General features: G+C 45.2%; 1 protein-coding gene across 1 annotated transcript in view; it reads left to right on the top strand.

Annotated features, from left to right (window-relative positions):
• The window catches only part of Slip1 (SLo interacting protein 1), a 91568-nt gene that overhangs the window by 46315 nt on the left and 21533 nt on the right, over positions 1–23720 (top strand). Inside the window, 3 exon segments of the mRNA XM_069313739.1 lie at positions 4580–4903; positions 6263–6430; positions 23289–23534. Of these exon segments, the coding sequence (XP_069169840.1) occupies positions 4655–4903; positions 6263–6430; positions 23289–23534 (663 nt within the window). The 5' untranslated portion in view covers positions 4580–4654.

The following is a 23720-nucleotide window of genomic DNA, read 5'->3' as shown; positions in this document are numbered from 1 at the left end:
TAGGGGCATAACTGGCTGACCTCTGACAATGTTCAAAGATAATTTGATAAACTTCTTCAAATGACACCTGATCAACCAGGCTGTGAGTCGTATGTCAGGCTTCGAACAGCCTTGTTGAGAGACCGGGACGCTGGTACGTTGATCCTAGGAATCCTCAAAAGGTGAACGAAAGGTATTCCCTCTTTACTTTCCTCCTCTGATCTCTATCATTTGTCTAACTCCTCCTTACTACCCTCCATGCAACCCTTCCTCAGTCGTCCCGCCTTCCTACTCCATCCCACCCTCTTCCATCACACCCTCTTCCATCCCATCTACGCCCACCTCAGCCTCCTTAATCTTACGCTCCCTCCTTCCCATTCCATTTCTTGTTTAAGATTCAGCCACTGGGAACTAAAAGTTCCAAGTAGCACGGGCTATGGTGAGCCCGTGATGGACTTACCTGGCACAGGAGCGGGGCTGAAACTTGTCCCCATTCCACCTCAGCTCCTAATTTATACCAGTGACCGTCGATCTCCCTATCACGGGAGACATCTCCCGTCACGCAGGGTGCAGTCGCACCTCCACAGATCTCCAGTATCAGCTCCTGATACTGGTAATGGCTCAAAAAGACCACCACCACTTACGGGTTATTCATGCCCGTGCCACCTTTTGGGTAGCTTAATCTTTATCAATCAATCAATCGATCTCCCTGCCATCGCACAATATGTTGAATTTTGGACTCCTTTTGTGACTTCTGTCCAACCTCCCAACCTCTCGTCGCACCAAGCAGAGCCAGAATGACTTGTGCTCGGGGGAAATGGTCTCGGGGTTCTTTGATGGCGCCATCTGGAGTGTTGAGAGTTTGCCAGGGGTTTCGAGGCAATTATTGGCCGAGAGTTCAAGCCCCGCTCTTTCATATCGAGAGTATTTATTCTTCAGAGAGCTTGATTGAGCCCGGCACAACTCCGGAGGTGGCTTTGATCAGTGAGAGCTCGCGAGATCTCTCCAGACGCGCGCACACACACATCACCCTTTCCAAGTACAAAAAATATATAAATGAAAATAAGGGATAAAAATTGAAAAACTGTCAGACGACGTTGGGTTATCGCCCTAGCGCCTGAACGGCTTTTCCGATTTGGGTTCTAATTAAATTATTGCTTTACCATAAAATGTATAGGTGCATTTATTGTTACTACCTCCTGATCAATATATAATAAACCACTTAGAACACTGCATACGATGAGTTACAATAACGTGGCTGAGGTATGTTGACCAGACCATCTCAGACAATCGACTTGAGATTGGTCCAGGACGGACCGAAACGTCGTCGTCCCTTCACCTTCTAGTGTGTGGTCTGGTCAACACCTAGAACACTGTCTCTCGATGATGGCGGAGAGTGCAGGATTCAACAGCCTGAAGGGCTTCAGTGGCGCTGCTCTTCTAACCAAAGGATAAAAGACAAACTAAGTGTTTCTATGTCCTATGAGTGGACCACGTTCTCCTGTTGGTTCTATTCTGCATTTTCTTCCATATCGTTCACTCCAGAACGTTGTTATTTTACTGTGTAGATTTGGGACCTGGCCCTCCAGTATCTTCCATGTGTATATTATTTGATATCTCTCTCGTCTCCTTTCTAGTGAGTACATTTGGAGAGCTTTGAGACGATCCCAATAATTTAGGTGCTTTATCACGTCTATGTGTGCCGTATATGTTCTCTGTATTCCCTCTATTTCAACTATCTCTTCTGCTCTGAAGGGAAGAAGTGAGTACTGAGCAGTACTCAAGACGGGACAACACAAGTGACTTGAAGAGTACAACCATTGTGATGGGATCCCCTGATTTGAAAGTTCTCGTAATCCATCCGATCATTTTTCTGGCTGACGCAATATTTGCTTGGTTATGCTCCCTAAACGTTAGGTCGTCAGACATCATTATTCCCAAATCCTTGACATGCTGTTTTCTTACTGTGGGCAGATTTTATTGTGTTTTGTACCCCGTATTATGTTTAAGGTCCTCATTTTTGCCGTACCTGAGTACCTGGAATTTATCGCTGTTAAACATCATGTTATTGTCTGCTGCCCAATCGAAAACTTTATAAATATCTGCTTGTAGTTTTCAATGTCTTCGACAGAGGTAATTTTCATGCTGATTTTTGTGTCATCTGCAAAGGATGACACGAAGCTGGGACATGTATTTGAGTCTATATCTGATATGAGAATAAGGAAAAACAGAGGTGCAAGGACTGTACCCTGAGGTACGGAGCTCTTAACTGCGCTTGGACTCGATTTTATATGGTTGACCCCCTGGTAATCCAGGGGGTTCAGGGGTTCATGATACAGGCGTAATAGTTGTAATAGTTGATGGGACATTCCTCATGTGGAAGAATTCTGCAAGACCCGGTAAAGGGAGCCGGTCGGCCGAGCGGACAGCACGCTGGACTTGTGATCCTGTGGTCCCGGGTTCGATCATAGGCGCCGGGGAGATACAATGGGCAGAGTTTCTTTCACCCTATGCCCCTGTTAGCTAGCAGTAAAATAGGTACCTGGGTGTTAGTCAGCTGTCACGGGCTGCTTCCTGGGGGTGGAGGCCTGGTCGAGGACCGGACCGCGGGGACACTAAAGCCCCGAAATCATCTCAAGATAACCACCCTATGCCCCTGTTACCTAGCAGTAAAATAGGTACCTGGGTGTTAGTCAGCTGTCTCGGGCTGTTTTCTGGGGGTGGAGGCCTGGTCGAGGACCGGGCCGCGGGGACACTAAAGCCCCGAAATCATCTCAAGATAACGGTAAGTGTTTTAGTAAAAAAAAATCTGATTACCTTTCCCAAGGTCACCGTGGTCAGTGTTGCCAGCTTGTGGGTTAATGATATCACCTGACCAGCCACAGAAGGGCCTGGTCAGAGACAGGGCCGCGAGGGACATTGGTCCTCGAAATCTCCAACAGGAAGTCCTGCTGCCTAACAGGTTTGGACAATACCTAGCCTCTAAACCTCATTACCAAAACTGTTATCGCTGGTGATAAGTGTGTAGTGATATAACGATATCAATGACAGACTCACATGTGTACTAGCGATGGATGCTATCGACGGAAGAGTTGATATTAACTATACATACATACATATATATACATACATACATACATACTTAGTTGATACATACTAACAGGTCAAGCCTGGCCTCAGGCCGGGCTCGGGGAGTAGAAGAACTCTGGAAACCCACTCCAGGTACTTTCCAGGTATACAAGTGATAGAAATTATCAACGGCAGGAATACAACTTTTTTTATTTTGGCATTTATTAAACTAAATCTCAAGATATTTGTAATTATCGAGGCAAGACATAAGGCCATTATGTCTGCATAAAATATTGAGAAATTATAATTGTAAATATTTTGAATTAATTATTGGATTATTTATAAAATTATTTATAAATCATTTTAATACGTTATCTTGAGGTTATCTTGAGATGATTTCGGGGCTTAGCGTCCTCGCGGCCCGGTCCTCGACCAGGCCTCCTTTTTGTTACACATCCCCCAGGAAGCAGCCCCGTAGCAGCTATCTAACGCCCAGGTACTTATTTACTGCTAGGTGAACAGGGCCATCTGGGTGAAAGAAACTCTGCCAATTTGTTTCCGCCTCCGCCGGGGATTGAACCCGGAACCTCAGGACAACGAATCCCGAACGCTGTCCACTCAGCCGTCAGGCCCCCCACGTACATAAAATAATGTTTTATAACCGTACAATAGCAACGTTCTGGTATGAATCTATATTTATTTATTCCCACAGAATACGAAAGTACAATAGAGGGATTACTTTGTAATACCGTGGCCGGGCAGATACATGCAGTTGCTGTTTGGAACACACTGTGTGTGGCTCTTTACACTACACACAGAAATCACAATAGCCTGATGCATCACATGAACAAATCATTTGTTACTCCGTGTTACACTGTGGTCCCGGGTTCGATTTCGGGCGCCGGCGAGAAACAATGGGCAGAGTTTCTTTCTACCTATGCCCCTGTTACCTAGCAGTAAAATAGGTACCTGGGTGTTAGTCAGCTGTCACGGGCTGCTTCCTGGGGGTGGAGGCCTGGTCGAGGACCGGGCCGCGGGGACACTAAAAAGCCCCGAAATCATCTCAAGATAACCTCAGGATAACCTGTGACTCATTTGTTACATTGTGACTCGCTTTTGGATACATATTTGGCCTCTTACTTCAACTACCAGATTATAATACGTGTGTTTTGTTGAATCACAAATTCAAGTCAGTTTATTGAGGTATAAACACACACAAAGGGATGAGATAATGAATCACAAGTAACGCGCCAGCCGCACCCAAAGGGTTAAGACCGATGTCTTAAGGTTTCTAGATGACGGGAAGGGGGAGGAGGGTTGTTGTTGTTATAGATTCAGCTACTCGGAACAAGTTCCAAGTAGCACGGGCACGGTGAGCCCGTAACTTACCTGGCACAGGAGCGGGGCAAGTAGCACGGACTATGGTTAGCCTCGTGGACGGGAGATGTCCGGGAGGAGGGGGATGTAGTACATATTATAGTACATAAAGCTACATGTGTACTAATGAGAGGTATGTGTTGACCCACAACAGGTGAACGGGTGTGATGTGAGCGGCCTGACCCACGTGGAGGCGGTAAGGGTGTTCCAAGAGGCCGAGGAACCCATCATGGTGCAAGTGCTCCGTCGCCCACCACACAATAACAACACCACCACCCACCAGCAGTCCTCCTCGACGCCCTCCACGCCCACACACGCGCCCACCTCTACCACGCCCACACCCGCCACCTCCGCCAGCGACTCCTCCACGCAGCAGGAGGAGGAGGAAGGGAAGCGGGAGAAGGAAAAGGGTGGGAAGGAACAGGAGGAGGAGCGGGCGGGAAGCGGCTCCAGCGTCACCACTGGCACACAGACAGAGGTTAGTTCAACCCTTATTAATACTATGTATGTCTCCGAGTGTGTTTGTTTCGTTGTCTTTATCTGAGCGTATGATTGTTTCGTTGTCTTTATCTGAGTGTATGCTTGTTTCGTTGTCTTTATCTGAGTGTATGATTGTTTCGTTGTCTTTATCTGAGCGTATGATTGTTTCGTTTTCTTTGTCTGAGCGTATGATTGTTTCGTTGACTTCATCTCAGCGTATGTATGTTTTGTTGACTTCATCTTAGCGTATGTATGTTTCGTTGAATTTATCCGAGAGTATGTTTTGTCGTCTTTATCCAAGTGTACTCACCTAGTTGTGCTTGCAAGGGTAGAGCTCTGGCTCTTTGATCCCGCCTCTCAACCATCAATCAACTGGTGTACAGATTCCTGAACCTACTTGGTTGATACCTGGTTGATGGGGTTCTGGGAGTTCTTCTACTCCCCAAGCCCGGCCTGAGGCCAGGCTTGACTTGTGAGAGTTTGGTCCACCAAGCTGTTGCTTGGAGCGGCCCGCAGCAGGCCCACATATACCTGGTTGATGGGGTTCTGGGAGTTCTTCTACTCCCCAAGCCCGGCCCGAGGCCAGGCTTGACTTGTGAGAGTTTGGTCCACCAGGCTGTTGCTTGGAGCGGCCCGCAGCAGGCCCACATATACCTGCTTGATGGGGTTCTGGGAGTTCTACTCCCTAAGCCCGGCCTGAGGCCAGGCTTGACTTGTGAGAGTTTGGTCCGCCAGGCTGTTGCTTGGAGCGGCCCGCAGGCCCACATACCCACCACAGCCCGGTTGGACTCTACTGGCCTCTATCATATCTACATTTGAAACTGTGTATGAAATCAGCCTCCACCACATCACTGCCTAATGCATTCCATCTGTTAACTACTCTGACACTGAAAAAGTTCTTTCTAACGTCCCTGTATCTCATGTGGGTACTTAGCTTCCACCTGTGTCGTATGTGTATGTTCTATTTCCTTTACCTGGATCTTACCTATGAATGTATGTCAGTCTCAGTGCCTATCTCTTAGTAGATGTGTCTCATTGTCTTAAAAATTTACGTAAGCATCTGTCTCAGGTTAACGGGAGTGCAGTTGAGTATGGCTTGTGTACAAGCTCATCTGATTCAAGGATAGAGGACAGACTAAGTGTGTTCCAGCCTATAGAATAAATTCCTGTGATCCTTTTGGTTTGCTAAGCTCTATTCCTTCCAGGTTGACTCTTCCTGTTGAGGAGTTATGGTGCATGTTGTGTTTAAACGAAGTTAATATATTCCATTTTAACGTAATCGGCCAAATGGTTAAATATGCGATATATTAAATAAAATATCGTAATATTTATTTTTTTGTGGTCTCTCCTGGTGCAGATATCGCTGATGGGCGTGGCGAGCGAGTGGGCGGCGGTGGCGGCGACGGAGTGGGTGGGCGGCGTGGGCGGGGGCAGCGACTCTGACTCCCCAGACGGAGACTACATCTTCCCCGGGGACCTGCCCCAGTCCCTCTCCCAGTTCCTGGAGCAGGAGATCGACATCGAGGTGAGTCTCCCAGTACCTGGTGTGTGTGTGTGTGTGTGTGTATGTGTGTGTGTGTGTGTGTGTGTGTGTGTGTGTGTGTGTGTGTGTGTGTGTGTGTGTGTGTGTGTGTGTGTACTCACCTAGATGTGTTTGCGGGGGTTGAACTCTGGCTCTTTGGTCCCGCCTCTCAACCGTCAATCAACAGGTGTACAGATTCCTGAGCCTGCTGGGCTCTATCATATCTACACGTGTGTGTGTGTGTGTGTGTGTGTGTGTGTGTGTGTGTGTGTGTGTGTGTGTGTGTGTGTGTGTGTGTGTGTGTGTGTGTGTGTGTGTGTTCACCTTGTTGTGTTTGCGGGGGTTGAGCTTTGCTCTTTCGGCCCGCCTCTCAACTATCAATCAACTGTATCTAACTAATTTTTTTTTCACACCACACACACACCCCAGGAAGCAGCCCGTGACAGCTGACTAACTCCCAGGTACCTATTTACTGCTAGGTAACCGGGGCATTCAGGGTGAAAGAAACTTTGCCCATTTGTTTCTGCCTGGTGCGGGAATCGAACCCGCGCCACAGAATTACGAGTCCTGCGCGCTATCCACCAGGCTACCAGGTAGGTGTGTGCGTGTGTGTGTGTGTGTGTGTGTGTGTGTGTGTGTGTGTGTGTGTGTGTGTGTGTGTGTGTGTGTGTGTGTGTGTGTGTGACTGGGGCTGACCTGCGGGTCTCGAACCCTGAGCTGAATGGCGAAACGAATTCCGAGGAGATTTTGCTCACGATCGGCAGGATTGTTTCAAAACAATTTTGTTTGTTTGTATACCATTTTTTCTACCAACTTTTGATAAACGTTTTGTGGTGGTTGGTTGTGGAGATGGTGGTTGTGGTAATTTGGCTGTAGTGGGTTTCCAGAGATCGTCATCATCTCCAAGCTTGGCTGAGAGCCAGGCTTGTCAGATGAAAATTGATCAGTAATGTTATTACTTGTAGCAGCCCGCAGGCCCGCATATTTATGAGAGGTTATAGATATATGGGTTATAGATATATGGGTTATAGATATATGGGTTATAGATATATGGGTTATAGTTATATGGGTTATAGATATATGGGTTATAGATATAGATATATGGGTTATAGATACATGGGTTATAGATATATGGGTTATAGATATAGATATATGGGTTATAGATATAGATATATGGGTTATAGATATGGAAATGACATTACTCCTGGACTGTTGCTGCATTTCCCATTAGCAACTTGTCCAATTCTCTTTTGGATTTTCCATTCTATCCTCTTTCCTTTCCTTTCTGGAGAGAACGTTTTGAGAGCTTTGAGATGGTTCCAATAATTTAAGTACTTCAACGTGTCTGTTGGTCATTTATTATGCACCCCATACCCATGCCATGGGCGGTGGTTGAAAGGGTGGCATAGGCACATAATGGGTTCAAGTAATTGAACCCCTCACAGTTCATTTAGCTAAGCAGGTAAACATTTTGTGAAGTCTATACGTGTCACGTTCTCTGTATTCCCTCTTATTTCAGCAATCTCTGAAATAACGCCAGTGATTTAAACAGTATGAGTACCTACGAGATGAGATTTTGGCGTCGCCCCCCAATTCGGTGTTTCAACAAGACACCCCCCCCCCCACCCCCCTTACCAGTGTCCTCAAAAGATATGTATCACCCATGTTACATATCTTTTGGGGACATACCTTTTTTGGAGATGTTTTGACCATGTCGTAGCTCAGTCGATTAAGGCAGCGTCTGGGATGCTCTCGGATGCAGGTTCGAATCCTCGTCACGGCCCTTGTGGATTTGTTCATATGTCTCACCTTCCCCCCCCCCCCCCCTCCTCCCTCTGTGTCACGAGACGGGGTTTCGTCCTCAAGGTGTTCAATTCCAGACCACAATCCCGCAGTTTCACAAATCATGTTGCAATTTGCGTCTTGAAATAATAGTTCACATATTTTTGCAGCGGGAGCAGAGGTAGCATTCACGCCCCAGGAGGCGTGGAACCCGACCATTTTGGCGCCAACACCAGTCATTTTCCCGCGCAGTGAGCGTAAACACCCAGTGTTTTGGCTGCTGCAGGTTGCCCTTAGTTAACGCTCACGTGACATTTTGCCGTAATCACAAAGTGGCGTGACTGGGCTCGCACAAGGAAGACAACGATACGGATCATTAAAGGGAGGAAAAAAATAACAATTGAGAAGCGGTAGCAGCAGGAACTGGATTGTGAACCCCGAAGAAAAACTTTCGGGTCGTGCGAGGTGTGATAGAAAGTGGAGAGGGATGGGGGGACTAAAGATAATGGTTCTCTTCACATTATCTCATTTTCTACTCCTTTCTATCTCCCATTCCCGTTCTTTCTTCCTTCTTCTTTGTCTTTGAAGCCACCTCTCCACCCCTCTCCCTTACTCGTCATTCTCCTCTCCCTCTCAGCTCCTTTTAACCCGTCCTCCAACAATCCAGAATTCCAACTGCTGCATCCAAACAAAAGTGTTTTTGTACCATTGCTTTACTAAAGGGCACAGCGCGCACTGTACCAATTTTACCAAAGCTGTCTTAGGCTAAATAAAACAAGCTCAGGCCTAATAAACGCCATCTTCGTCTTAAATTAGTATTGTAATGGGCCTGTTAAAGGTTATAGGGTAGGCTTTCAAAATTAATTGTAAGCTCAAAATTAACGTGGTTTTTAAGTATATTTTTTACATTTGATCTCTGTTCTCTCTTATTTCGTTTATTTCTCTCCTCCTTGCCCCCCCCCCCTTTCCCTCCTCTCCCCCCCTCCCCTCCTCTTCCTCCCTCCTTTCCTCCTTGCTCCCTCCTCCCTCCCCTCTTGAGTAGTGAGGTGCCAGCCGGGGTTCCAGACAGTTCCTGTCCCGCTCCTGTGCCAGGTAAGTCCACTACGGGCTCACCATAGCCCGTGCTACTTGCAACTACTACTTCAGAGTAACTGAATCTAAAACAACAAGGGGTGGAGGCAGCAGAGGGCGGTTGCCATTCATTCTGCCATCATACAGTATTACAGAAAACGGGAAATAGAGACTGAGGGACCTGCGCTCACCTTCAAAAATAACGGAATGATGAAAAAAACACTATTTTCCTGTCCCCAGGACCAATGTACACAATATTGAAAACTGCCCAGTTGCACAAATGTTTATCTGTACACTTGCCACACTGTTTATGTTGCTAGTTTAGATATCCAAATGCGAATATACATTTAAATGTTCCCCGTTAGTGTCTGAAAACTCTTTTATTAGGCGTCAGGAACCGACTGGAGAATTTCACCTGAATTCTTATTCCAGGACGGATAGTTGTGTGTTATCGGTGAGAATAACCCCTTGATGGGAATACTCATCAGGGTAATGTTATTCCCGCAGGATGAACGACCGCGTCTACCTGGTGTATGTGGTGTAGGTATGTTGTTTCGTCAACATGGGCTATAGCTGACGTCATTAGTGTAGGGGCGGGGTGTGCCCCCCCCCTGTGTATTTAGGGGCGGGGGTGTGCCCCCCTGTGTATTTAGGGGCGGGGTGTGCCCCCCTGTGTATTTAGGGGCGGGGTGTGCCCCCTTGTGTATTTAGGGGCGGGGTGTGCCCCCTTGTGTATTTAGGGGCGGGGTGTGCCCCCTCTGCGGGTAGGGGCAGGGTGTACAATGCGTGTACGAACGGGCTACACACATACGATACGAAACAAATATCTAGCCACAATAATATAGTTGTTAACTTCCTTCTTGCACTACAATTTCTTTCCGGAAGGTGTTTGAGATACTCTGCTTTCTTCCAGACACGGCTGATGACACTGTGGCGTCTTGTGCTTCATCATAACACCATTGTAGTCATTGTGTTGTTATGTAGTGATCCGCGAGTCACGGGGGGAAAGGAATACTGATTTGGCCTAGTGTAGTGACTCCTACACGCTGAATATTGAACTGCATTTCTTTTGTTTTTTGGGGGGGAATTGGAACTATTATCACGCTAGTTGATAATGCTTTAGGACGGACTGGAACGGCGTCGTTTTTCCAGCTTCTGATGTCTCGTTTAGACTTCAACTGGAACGTCAAGTGAGTCGCGATGTCAACAGGAGGTTCTTCAGCGTTCAGGAGCTTCTTGGGGCAACAGGGGCGGTGGCGTTTAGCAGCTTCATGTAATACACAATTTTAGGTGTCAGTGCAAGGAAAAAAAGGAGGGATTAAGATCAATGCATTTAGCTACTACCGTTCAAAAGATAGGGCTCAAGAGCTGACGCTCGACCCTGCAAGCACCTCTCGGTAAGTTATCTTGAGATCTTGAGGTTATCTTGAGATGATTTCGGGGCTTTAGTGTCCCCGCGGCCCGGTCCTCGACCAGGCCTCTACCCCCAGGAAGCAGCCTGTGACAGCTGACTAACACCCAGGTACCTATTTTACTGCTAGGTAACAGGGGCATAGGGTGAAAGAAACTCTGCCCATTGTTTTCTCGCCGATGCTTGGGATCGAACCCAGGACCACAGGATTACAAGTCCAGTGTGCTGACCGCTCGGCCGACCGGCTCCCCTAAGTACACACAATTGTAAACAAAAACTCTTAATAAAATGCAGCTGTATTGAAATAGCCAAGAAAATAGGCAATACGTTAATGCTTGCACACATGTTAACCAAGTTGCTTCCCATACCCCACCTTGCTTATATATAAAAAAAGTTACTTAGACAAGGAGGAAGTATGTAAGGCGATAGTGCCCTGGAGGCCCCAAGATCCCCCCCCCCCTTCCCCCCACATACCAGGACCTCTCCAGCCCCCCCCCCTTCCCCAGCCCCCTCTTCCCCCCCCTCCACAGCCCTCCACCAGATGCAATATTCCCTCCGGATTAGAAAGGCTATCAGTTGTGACGCTAATATTCAGAGCCCTCCACACATGGCAGGTGTCGAATGTCGGTCTCAGGGGGCGCCTGTGTCTTGTCCCTGAACATGCTCACCGCCCCTGGGTGGGTGAGAGGGCCACAATTCTACTTTTCCCACTGATTTTTCGGGGTCTGTTCGAGTCCCCTGCACGTGAAAATAAGAAATAAAATCTTGTTCCCCTGAAACATAGGAAGGCGCCGATATGCTGTGGGCTACTGACTCACTGGGTATTCACTGGGTTTGACTGAACACCTGTTCACTTGGTTTGACTGAATACGTCGGGTTCACGGACTCTCAACCAATCTCGTAGCTGAAAAAAATATATCATTGTTGTCTCACTAAATCAATTAAGGCTTAATAACATCGTGGAATATGGCAATTTCTCGATTTTTGAGAGAGGTTTCGGCTGCGTCTGGGTACACGTGCCAGGATCAACACCCCAGCACAGACTTTCATCCTATTATGGGTAATGCTACATATATGCTTCTATGACAAGAAGTAAGCACCTCAAGGTAGCTCACAGGATCTCAATAAATTCCCCCCTTTTTGGCGCCAAAAATTTAACGTACCGCGTACGACAGCACCACAAAGACCCTGGGGTCAGATTCACGAAAGCACTTACGCAAGCACTTACGAACCTGTACATCTTTTCTCAATCTTTGGCGGCTCTGTTTACAATTATTAAACTGTTAATGAGCTCCGAAGCACCAGGAGGCTGTTTATAACAACAACAACAGTTGAATGGCAAGTTTTCATGCTTGTAAACTGTTTAATAAATGTAACCAAAGCCGTCAAAGATTGAGGAAAGATGTACACGTTCGTAAGTGCTTGCGTAAGTGCTTTCGTGAATCTCGCCCCTGGCCAGCCCGCGCGCGCGCCCTGGCGGCCAGGCTGGCGCCTTGCGCGGGAAACTCGACTCAAAATTTTACTAGATGGCCAAATAGCTCTTTTACGCTGCTCCTAATCCTTTATACGTGAGCGCGAAGGGTTTAACGACGGATAATGATGGCGCTAGTGTATGGGGATGGAGGAGGGACGGTGGCCTTTCTGAGATAATGATGGAGATAGTGATGGAAAATAAGTCACGCTCTTTCTCCAACTCGTACAAGCAGCGTTCTTCTTCTCGAGTCAAGGTATAACTTCTAGTTCTTCACTAGGAGGGAACGAAGCTTAATTCTTGTGCGTTGAGTGAACGTTCTCAATACACACAAGTTGCTTAAGAACATCTTGGGTGAATTGAATCTTGGGTTCAACAGTACTAAATAAGGTAACACAATTACTGCAACAATGAAATAGAAGGAAGTATGAGTGACGGGTTATTTTGACGGGTGATGGACGGGTGACGGGTTATTTTGACGGGTGATGGACGGGTGATGGGTTATTTTGACGGGTGATGGGTTATTTTGACGGGTGATGGACGGGTGACGGGTTATTTTGACGGGTGATGGACGGGTGACGGGTTATTTTGACGGGTGATGGACGGGTGACGGGTGATGGACGGGTGACGGGTGATGGGTTATTTTGACGGGTGATGGACGGGTGACGGGTTATTTTGACGGGTGATGGACGGGTGACGGGTTATTTTGACGGGTGATGGACGGGTGACGGGTTATTTTGACGGGTGATGGACGGGTCACGGGTTATTTTGACGGGTGATGGACGGGTGACGGGTTATTTTGACGGGTGACGGGTGATGGACGGGTCACGGGTTATTTTGACGGGTGATGGACGGGTGACAGGTTATTTTGACGGGTGATGGACGGGTGACAGGTTATTTTGACGGGTGATGGACGGGTGACAGGTTATTTTGACGGGTGATGGACGGGTGACGGGTTATTTTGACGGGTGATGGACGGGTGACGGGTTCAAGCAAGTTTACTGTGGTAATATTGCAATAAATCAATTATTATCCCAAAGCAGAGCAAGATAATATAAAATGTTAACTAATATTTTACACATGTTAAAGTTAACTTAAAATAACACCTTGTAATGGTTGCGTAAATCACCACTGTCAAGAAGAAGAAGAATCTGGTGACAAGGCCTCTCTCTCTGCTTGACATCCGGATCATGGCGTCTGTTGGTGCTGGCAGCCTGCACCTGGAGGCAGGCACCACAACCTGGTTGATCCTGCTCGTTTCCCCCAAAGCATCAACATCGCCTGCTAAGATATATAGCTGTTCGTGGGGCATGAAATGAACTATTGTTATCTAGTTATGCTTGCGGGGGTTGAGCTTCGGCTCTTTGGTCCCGGCCTCTCAACTGTCAATCAACTGGTGTATAGGTTCCTGAGCCTATTGGGCTCTATCATATCTACATTTGAAACTGTGTATGGAGTCAGCCTTCACCACATCACTGCCTAATGCATTCCATTTGTTAACTATTTTAACACTAAGAAAGTGCTTTATAATTGGTCCATCTCTGTCCCTTTGTCCGTGTTTTACCCATGCTAAATTTTCTAAAGTGAGTTTCTTTCACCCTGATGCACCTGTTCACCTAGCAGTACATAGGTACCTGGGAGTTAGACAGCTGCTACGGGCTGCTTCCTAGGGGTGTGTAACAAAAAGGAGGCCTGGTCGAGGACCGGGCCGCGGGGACGCTAAGCTCCGAAATCATCTCAAGATACCCTCAAGATAATCTCAAGATAATCTCAAGATAACCTCAAGATACCCTCAAGATAATCTCAAGATAACCTCAAGATAATCTCAAGATAACCTCAAGATAATCTCAAGATAACCTCAAGATAACCTCAAGATAACCTCAAGATAACCTCAAAATAACCTCAAGATAACCTCAAGATAACCTCAAGATAACCTCAAAATAACCTCAAGATAACCTCAAAATAACCTCAAGATAACCTCAAGATATGCCTTCATCTCAGTGACTTGGGTCTCATATATAAATCATCGCCCTCCTGGAATCATCATCCTTTATAACCCCCCGTGATGTCATAATGTTCAGAGCGTCAGTTGATAAGAGGGTGGTCTTAGGAGAGTGTGTTTGATCACCTTGATGGCATCTCCAGGTATTGCTTGGCCTCTACAGGGAAAAGTTGCCTCTGAGGTCGGCGCTGTTTGTTCGGCTGATCTAGCTGCTTGCACACATTTGGCGCCCTCAGTTCTCTTCTCTTTCATGCTAAACGGCTTAGGCTTTTATGCTCAGTAATGGAACACTTCCTTCCTTCCCTGGCAGCCTGATAATGCGTTTATATATATATATATATATATATATATATATATATATATATATATATATATATATATATATATATATATATATATGTCGTACCTAATAGCCAGAACGCACTTCTCAGCCTACTATGCAAGGCTCGATTTGCCTAATAAGCCAAGTTTTCCTGTATTAATATATTTTCTCTAATTTTTTTCTTATGAAATGATAAAGCTACCCATTTCATTATGTATGAGGTCAATTTTTTTTTATTGGAGTTAAAATTAACGTAGATATATAACCGAGCCTAACCAACCCTACCTAACCTAACCTAACCTATCTTTATAGGTTAGGTTAGGTTAGGTAGCCGAAAAAGTTAGGTTAGGTAGTCGAAAAACAATTCATGAAAACTTGGCTTATTAGGCAAATTGGGCTGAGAAGTGCGTTATGGCTACTAGGTACGACATATATATATATATATATATATATATATATATATATATATATATATATAAGCCTATACTTGCATAAACCACAAGTGAAGATTAAATAATCTTTGGACAACACCCACCAGTGGGACTCGAACCCAGAAAGCACAACTACCTTCCAGTAGCAGGCATAACTAGTATGCTTTAACCCACTACACCATCAGACCTTTCAAAAGAAGTAGATAGTTCGAGATATATATATCTCAAACATGTTTGAGATATATATATCTCTATGTTTGATATGTTTGAGATATATATATCTCGAACTATCTACTTCTTTTGAAAGGTCTGATGGTGTAGTGGGTTAAAGCATACTAGTTATGCCTGCTACTGGAAGGTAGTTGTGCTTTCTGGGTTCGAGTCCCACTGGTGGGTGTTGTCCAAAGATTATTTAATCTTCACTTGTGGTTTATGCAAGTATAGGCTTATAAGCTGGACACGAGTTCTCTCACATTGACAGTGGCTTGATGGAAAATGCAGACTGACCCCACACTCATCTGGTGCCTTCGGGAAGTAGAGATGTTTGAGATATATATATCTCGAACTATCTACTTCTTTTGAAAGGTCTGATGGTGTAGTGGGTTAAAGCATACTAGTTATGCCTGCTACTGGAAGGTAGTTGTGCTTTCTGGGTTCGAGTCCCACTGGTGGGTGTTGTCCAAAGATTATTTAATCTTCACTTGTGGTTTATGCAAGTATAGGCTTATAAGCTGGACACGAGTTCTCTCACATTGACAGTGGCTTGATGGAAAATGCAGACTGACCCCACACTCATCTGGTGCCTTCGGGAAGTAGAGATGTTTGAGATATATATATCTCGAACTATCTACTTCTTTTGAAAGGTCTGATGGTGTAGTGGGTTAAAGCATACTAGTTATGCCTGCTACTGGAAGGTAGTTGTGCTTTCTGGGTTCGAGTCCCACTGGTGGGTGTTGTCCAAAGATTATTTAATCTTCACTTGTGGTTTATGCAAGTATAGGCTTATAAGCTGGACACGAGTTCTCTCACATTGACAGTGGCTTGATGGAAAATGCAGACTGACCCCACACTCATCTGGTGCCTTCGGGAAGTAGAGATGTTTGAGATATATATATCTCGAACTATCTACTTCTTTTGAAAGGTCTGATGGTGTAGTGGGTTAAAGCATACTAGTTATGCCTGCTACTGGAAGGTAGTTGTGCTTTCTGGGTTCGAGTCCCACTGGTGGGTGTTGTCCAAAGATTATATATATATATATATATATATATATATATCTGCCAGACGTTTCTGGCAGGTCCTTAATCTTAATTTTCAATTGGAATAGGACCCGCCAAATCGTTTAACAACCAGGTACCCATTCACTGCTGGGAACGTTGGCGTACAGTTAAGGATTGGCACCTAGACAAGCCTCAACTGCCAGGATACGAACCCAGGCCAAATCGCTGGCGAAGCCCAGGGCGAGTGTCTTACCACTGTGCCACGGGGACTTGTAATCTTCTTGTACACCCTCTTAGCGACCTCTGCCTGCTCGTCTTAGTGTAGCTTAGATTGTTCTGTGATGTATGGTTTATTATTGTTCTAGTGTGTGTATGTGGGGGTTATCTTCAGGTGATTTCGGGGCTTAGGGTTCCCGCGGCCCGGTCCTCTACCAGGCCTCCTTTTTGTTACACATCCCCAGGAAGCAGGGGGATGTGTAACTGCATTTTTAAATTTAAATTTTTTTGGGCAATAACGGCTTTGGCGTGTAGGCGGAAGATTTATTTTATTATTTCGATAAACTTGCAGCACGATGGTTTAAGTCCTCGGCACATAATTAAGTGGGTAAAAAATCTCCCAGGCAGGGCAGAGACGATTGGGCAAGGTTCCTTTCACCTGATGCTCCTGTTCATCTCGCAATTAAATAGGTAGCCAGGAGTTACGTAATTGTTGTGGTTTGCATCTTTGGGGAAAGTCAGTAGTTGGCCTACAGGTGGGGGGAGGAGGCCTCAAAAAGCCTACATATACAGGCTTTCTGTCCCCCGAGGTTACCCTTTCGCCCATTTGTTTCTACATATATAGATTTACTGTTATAGCTGCCAATCTGCCCCAATCCATCCACTGAATCCATGAGTGGTTTGATCACTTGAAGGTCTACAATGTAAAATAATACATTTCTGTAGGGTCGCAGGAAAACTGTAGGTTGAGAGGGGTAAATAGGCAAAGCCAAAGGCCTATTCTATAGATCTGTGTACCTACTTAGTAGCAGCCTCATAACACGTACAATAACATCCAAAATGGAGGATATTTAAACATAGGTGTACCCAGGTTCTTAGCGTATATACATCTTCTTGGCGTATACACACACACACACACACACACACACACACACACACACACACACACACACACACACACACACACACACACACACACAGTGCACGTCAATCAGCAGTTGATTGACGGTTGAGAGGCGGGACCAAAGAGCCAAAGCTCAACCCCCTGCAAACACAACTAGGTGAGTACGACTAGGCGAGTACTCTTGGACTACGTTCAGAACTAAAGTCCACTCGCTGGTTGGTCAGTAATCTATTGTGGCGGGTTTTAATAGCTCCTTTAGGACGTTGATAGGCCTTAGGCCCAATTAAACACAAAAATTATATTGTTGATGGACTCTACAGATCCACATGGTGTTCCACGGCGCGATTTTTTTACTCTTTTTTTTTTTGGCGGGCTTGGCGACCTTTGTGTTTGGCGGTTATTTTTTGGCGGGCTTTTTTTGGCGGGCTTGGCGACCTTTGTGTTGCCTCCTCCTCACCCTCCTCCTCCCTCCTGCTTTCTCCCTCTTATACTTTCTCTTCCTGTCCCGCTCCCCCCCCCCCCTTCACTTCCCGAAACCCCTTCCCGCACAACAGTTTCATATATCCTTCCACACTGCCTCACTGTGAGGAAGTTTTCATATATCCTTTCTCACTATACAGTGACATATTTTCAGTGTTTGGTTTCCACGGCAACTGTTCATATATATATTCAGGGTCCCTGTAGGACCGTTGGGTTCCTTCTCGACTCATAATTGAGAATTCCCGGTTCGAATCGTGACAGGAATAGTTGGAAGCGTGTTTCCCCTAACAAAGCCTAATGCACCTGTTACCTAGTTGTAAATATAGGTACCCAGGAGTTATAGTTTGTTGTGGGGTTGTATCCTGGGGAGGGTAGGTATGTCGACCTTGATAGGGGAAGGGCGGAGGGGACATTGAAATTGAAATCAGTTTATTGAGGTAAAATACACACAAAGGGATGAGGTAGAACAAATCCACAAGGGCCGTGACGAGGATTCGAACCTGCGTCCAGGAGCATCCCAGACACTGCCTTAATCTGATTTGATTTGTTCAAGACACTGATTTGTTCATTTGATGCATCACGTTAGTGTGATCTCTGTGTGTGGGATGAGGTAGCTCAAGCTATCCTCACCCCGTTCAGTACATCGTGTTCATACATACATAGACACACATCACAAGCAATAAACGTATTACCAAACATTCTGAGAGTCTCCGCAGTCTCCGTGGTGTAGTGGTAAGACACTCGCCTGGCGTTCCGCGAGCGCTATATCATGGGTTCGTATCCTGGCCGGGGAGGATTTAATGGGCGCAATTCCTTAACTGTAGCCTCTGTTTAACGCAACAGTAAAATGTGTACTTGGATGAAAAAACGATTCTTCGCGGCAGGGGATCGTATTCCAGGGACCATAGGATTAAGGACTTGCCCGAAACGCTACGCGTACTAGTGGCTGTACAAGAATGTAACATTATGTATATATCTCAAAAAAATATATATATCTCATATATATATAAAATATATATATATGAGATATATATATATATAAAATATAAAAATATAGATATATAAAATATATATATATTGTATATATCAAAAAAAAAAAAAAAAAAAAAAAAAAACATATACATTTCTGGGGACCTTGATATAAGCCTAACACTTGCTGCCTATTAACCCCCACACAATGTATAATTATTATTATTATTTTCATTTTACTTCATTCTCTTTCCTTTATTCTGATAATTTATATGGTCTCTAAAAAAAAAAACACAAAGGTCTGACATTAGTAAATTTGAATGGAAATTTGACTCATATTGATCCTTCCTAAGGATTTTTTTTTCTGCCACAGACGTGGCCAGACATTTACAACGCTAACCAGCATATATACATTTTATTCTTGAGAACTCTCAAGAGATCAGCAAGGTACGGTTGTACAGTATATATATATATATATATATATATATATATATATATATATATATATATATATATATATATATATATATATATATATATATATATATATATATATATATATATATATATATATATATATATATATACGTAAGCAATAGCAACAAAGTTTGTTTTGTAATTCAACGTTGCTGCTGCTTGACTTAGCTACAATCATCAATTCTTAATTTTTAATTATAAGAGAAATACAAAAAAAGAAGGGAAGGAAACTATGAGGAGGGAGCGCCAAGTCATTACGACTATATAGCACTTGGAAGGGATCAGGATAAGGATTGGGGATGGGACGGGGGGAAAGGAATGGTGCCCAACCACTTGGTCGGTCGGGGATTGAACGCCGACCTGCACGAAGCGAGACCGTCGCTCTACCGTTCAACGTGTCGGGAAGAAATGCAAATTTACTACGAGACCCTTATCATGCCCCCCAGTTCCTGTCCATAGAGTTTGCACCTGGAGTGCTCAGGATTGGGAGATCCGTCACCTGTAGCCACCTGCCACAGGTAACGGTAACCCAACCTGATCCTGGCAACCACTGTGTCGCACAGGCTGGTCCACGTTCTGTCCTGCCCATATATAGACAGTTGTCAACAACGAAACGCTTCAAAATGTGAATAAACTTGTAGTTATTTAAACTACAATTTGTTTTAAAACAAATATATGTCCACAAAGCATTTTGGAGAGGTCAAAATGCTCTTATCAATCTAATATGGCGTCGGAGTGACGTCACGACGCCCTTATTTGGCGTCTCATTGTCGAGGTTCTGCCCGCCAAACACACATCGAAACTACGACGTTGGTACAACGTTCGAGCAAGTTTTAATACCTCCTAACCAGTTATAACAACCAATATAGCAAGTTGTAACAACGTTCTAATACGTCATAAACACGTTAAGCCAAGATGTAACAACTTTATTACAAGTTGTAACAAGCTGAAAATAGAGATAGTTACAGTTTGTGTTTCCAGGGTGCTAGGCTGGCGACTGCCCTTTCTCAAGGTGCAACCCACAACAAGTACCTATTTACTGCTAGGTGAGCAGAGGCTACAGGAGAAAGTAAGGTGTCCAGACGTCTGCGTCCCGCGCGGGAATCGAACCCGAGACCTTTCGGTTGTTGAGCTGATTGCGTTTCAAGTTTACCCCAGACATTCAGCTCATTTTAACTCAACCTTATCATGTCTAACCCTAATCAGGCTCTTAAAGAGACATTAGGTTAATTACGGACCTTTTTAACCATATAGGTAGATACGCAAGGTAGATACACATGGTAGATACGCAAGGTATGTACGCAAGGTAGATACGCAAGGTATGTACGCAAGGTAGATACACAAGGTAGATACACAAGGTATGTACGCAAGGTAGATATGCAAGGTATGTATGCAAGGTAGATACACAAGGTAGATATGCAAGGTAGATTGTAACACCACTATAATGGCAAACTAACCACTATAATGGAACACCAACTAATAATGTAACTGTACTTATCCTGAGTAACACTTCCCATCGGTTGCACTTGGTAACACTGTTATTGAACACTGTAATATGAGAAAACACAACACCTTCGGCGGCTCACTATCTCATTACACTGCCTGTTTAACCGAGTTCTGTCTATGGAACACACAAAAATTATATGTATATATATTATATGTATAGTCAGCATTGTATAAATGAATGACCGTTATATACATTACACTAACGTGTCTAACCCAGGTCAGTGTTAGACAAAAAAGATCAAATTAACCCATGTTTACTTAACAATAGTTGGCGACCTGGTTGTAAGCCGAAGAGCGGGTCGTGTTCTAGGAAAACTTAGTTGGATAATGGTTAAAATGAGCTACGAGAAGGGAAAGCTCTACGCCTGCTGACAGGAGTAAAGATAAAACAATTCTGTGATTGAACAGCATTTACAAGGGGCGGTCATTAGTTCAGTCACGAGATTATTAATCATCATAAAAGAACAATTCCCAGTAAACTGCGACATAACGTATTGCGTTACTTAAAAAATAATAGAATTTGGTTTACCATAACTGCTAGCGAGGGGAAGAGACGTATTGTGGGGGTATAGAAATGGCCTAAGCTACTTTATCCTTTTGAGATGTATTTTCTTGTCTCAATAAACGTACTTGAACTTGAGACGTATTGTGCACTTCTCATGGCGTGAGTGAAGGCGCCACCACCACCAGAGCCCATACGGTAGCTAGGCTACAGGGGCCAGATTCACGAAAGCACTTACGCAACTGCTTACGAACGTGTACAGCTTTCCTCAATCTTTGACGGCTTTGGTTACATTTATTAAACAGTTTACAAGCACGAAAACTTCCCATTCAACTGTTGATATTGTTATAAACAGCCTCCTGGTGCTTCGGAGCTCATTAACTGTTTAATAATTGGAAACAAAGTCTCCAAAGATTGAGAAAAGATATACAGGTTCGTAAGTGCTTTCGTGAATCTAGCCCCAGGACAGCTCAACAAGTGGAACAAAAAGAAAGTCGCGGAAGCCACCTCCATCCACAACTGTCGCCACCCGTACACAAGTGAAGCCAAGCCCCGGGCCAGGCTTGAGGGAGCAGAAGAACTCACAGAACGCCATCCAGGTACAATCCAGGTGCTGCAAGGGCAGATCCGACAAAGAATTCCAACGTAAGAATAGATACAGTTTAACGCAACTGAAAGGACACGGTCAAAAGGTGTAATTACCTAAGTGTAGTTACAGGATGAGAGCTACGCTCGTGGTGTCCCGTCTCCCCAGAAAAGGTGGTGGCATAAATATTTTTTATGCCCCAAAGGTGGGGCATAAATAGATAGGCCTCGCTTCCTTGAGTGACTGATAGGTAATCAGTGATAGGTTAGCACGTAGCCCACTCAGTTGATGGGTCCCAAGTACTCAGACTAGGCGGGTCTGGCACGTAGCCCACTCAGTTGATGGGTCCAGGTACTCAGACTAGGCGGGACTGCCCTCTGCTTCACACCATTACCCACAAGAGCAACAAAAAACTGATTGCACGCTGTTCAAGTTATGGGATACTTACGTAAATTGATGTACAGTATAAAATTGTAGAAGTTCTTTGAGGTATATATTGTTTAATGTATAGCTGTATCATGTTCTTATAATATTCTTTGTATAAAGTAAATTACAGTACGATATTATTTTATTGCTGATAATCCCCTATCCCCATCTTACGTGAACCAGATAATACCGCAAAATTAGTGATAAAGTAATGAGCACAGGAAAGCCTCTTGCTATAGAGAATTAGTTGCATTTTTTGACTCAAATGGACTTAACAATGGGGCGGGGTGGCGAACCATTCTGTCCTGTTTCTCGGGATTAAAGCCTAACAAAACAAATCCAATTCTTTTATCCATTCTCTGTGGGTAAATTTTGTGATGTGTTTCAACTAGTAGGGTATAGGCTTAAGATAAGCTACGGGTTCCACTAAATGCTCACAGGATGGGTATAGGGGTCCACTACTGCTCACAGGGTGGGTATGGGGGTCCACTACTGCTCACAGGGTGGGTATGGGGTTCACTACGGCCCACAGGGTGGGTATGGGGGTCCACTACTGCTCACAAGGTGGGTATGGGGGTCCACTACTGCTCACAGGGTGGGTATGGGGGTCCACTACTGCTCACAGGGTGGGTATGGGGTTCACTACGGCCCACAGGGTGGGTATGGGGGTCCACTACTGCTCACAAGGTGGGTATGGGGGTCCACTACTGCTCACAGGGTGGGTATGGGGGTCCACTACTGCTCACAGGGTGGGTATGGGGTTCACTACGGCCCACAGGGTGGGTATGGGGCTCACTACGGCCCACAGGGTGGGTATGGTTTCCACTACCGCTCACAGGGTGGGTATGGGGTCCACTACCGCTCACAGGGTGGGTATGGGGTCCACTACCGCACACAGGGTTGAGTATGGGGTCCACTACCGCTCTCAGGGTGGGTATGGGGTACACTACGGCTCACAGGGTGGGTATGGGGTCCACCACCGCTCACAGGGCCTGAGTATGGGGTCCACCACCACTCGCAGGACGGGGTATTGCATGCATAATAAATGAAATAACCTTAAAAACTAGACCATCAAAATTCCGTTTCAGGAGATTATCTTGGAGCGGTCGTTGCCAGAGGAGAAGTTGGGCCTGACACTCTACTACAGTAACGCCCCTGCGCCCCCGCCCACACACATGGCCGACCAAGACGAGGGTGTGGGCGTGGCCGAAGACGAGGGCCTGAGCGGCGACGACTACAAGGGCGTCGTCACCGAAGTCCTAATATCCCAGATCGAGCACGGGACCGTGGCCAGTAAAGATGGCCGCCTCAGAATTGGAGACCAGATTTTGCAAGTGAGCTAACAGAGATTTTGATCATTGTGTGATGACCCGTAAATAAATCTTTGGAGTTGTTAATATATATTTAAAAAAAAATTTGGTGCTGGATTGGCTAGTTATACAGTTTATCGAACTCGTACTTTTACACTTCAAACGTCTAGTTCGATCAAATCATCAGGGCAAATATTGGGATCTTTGACA

Source organism: Procambarus clarkii, chromosome 76, assembly GCF_040958095.1.
Source record: "Procambarus clarkii isolate CNS0578487 chromosome 76, FALCON_Pclarkii_2.0, whole genome shotgun sequence".
NCBI lineage: Eukaryota > Metazoa > Arthropoda > Malacostraca > Decapoda > Cambaridae > Procambarus > Procambarus clarkii.
Note: the sequence above shows the minus strand (reverse complement) of the source record. Positions and strands in the feature narration are given on the sequence as shown.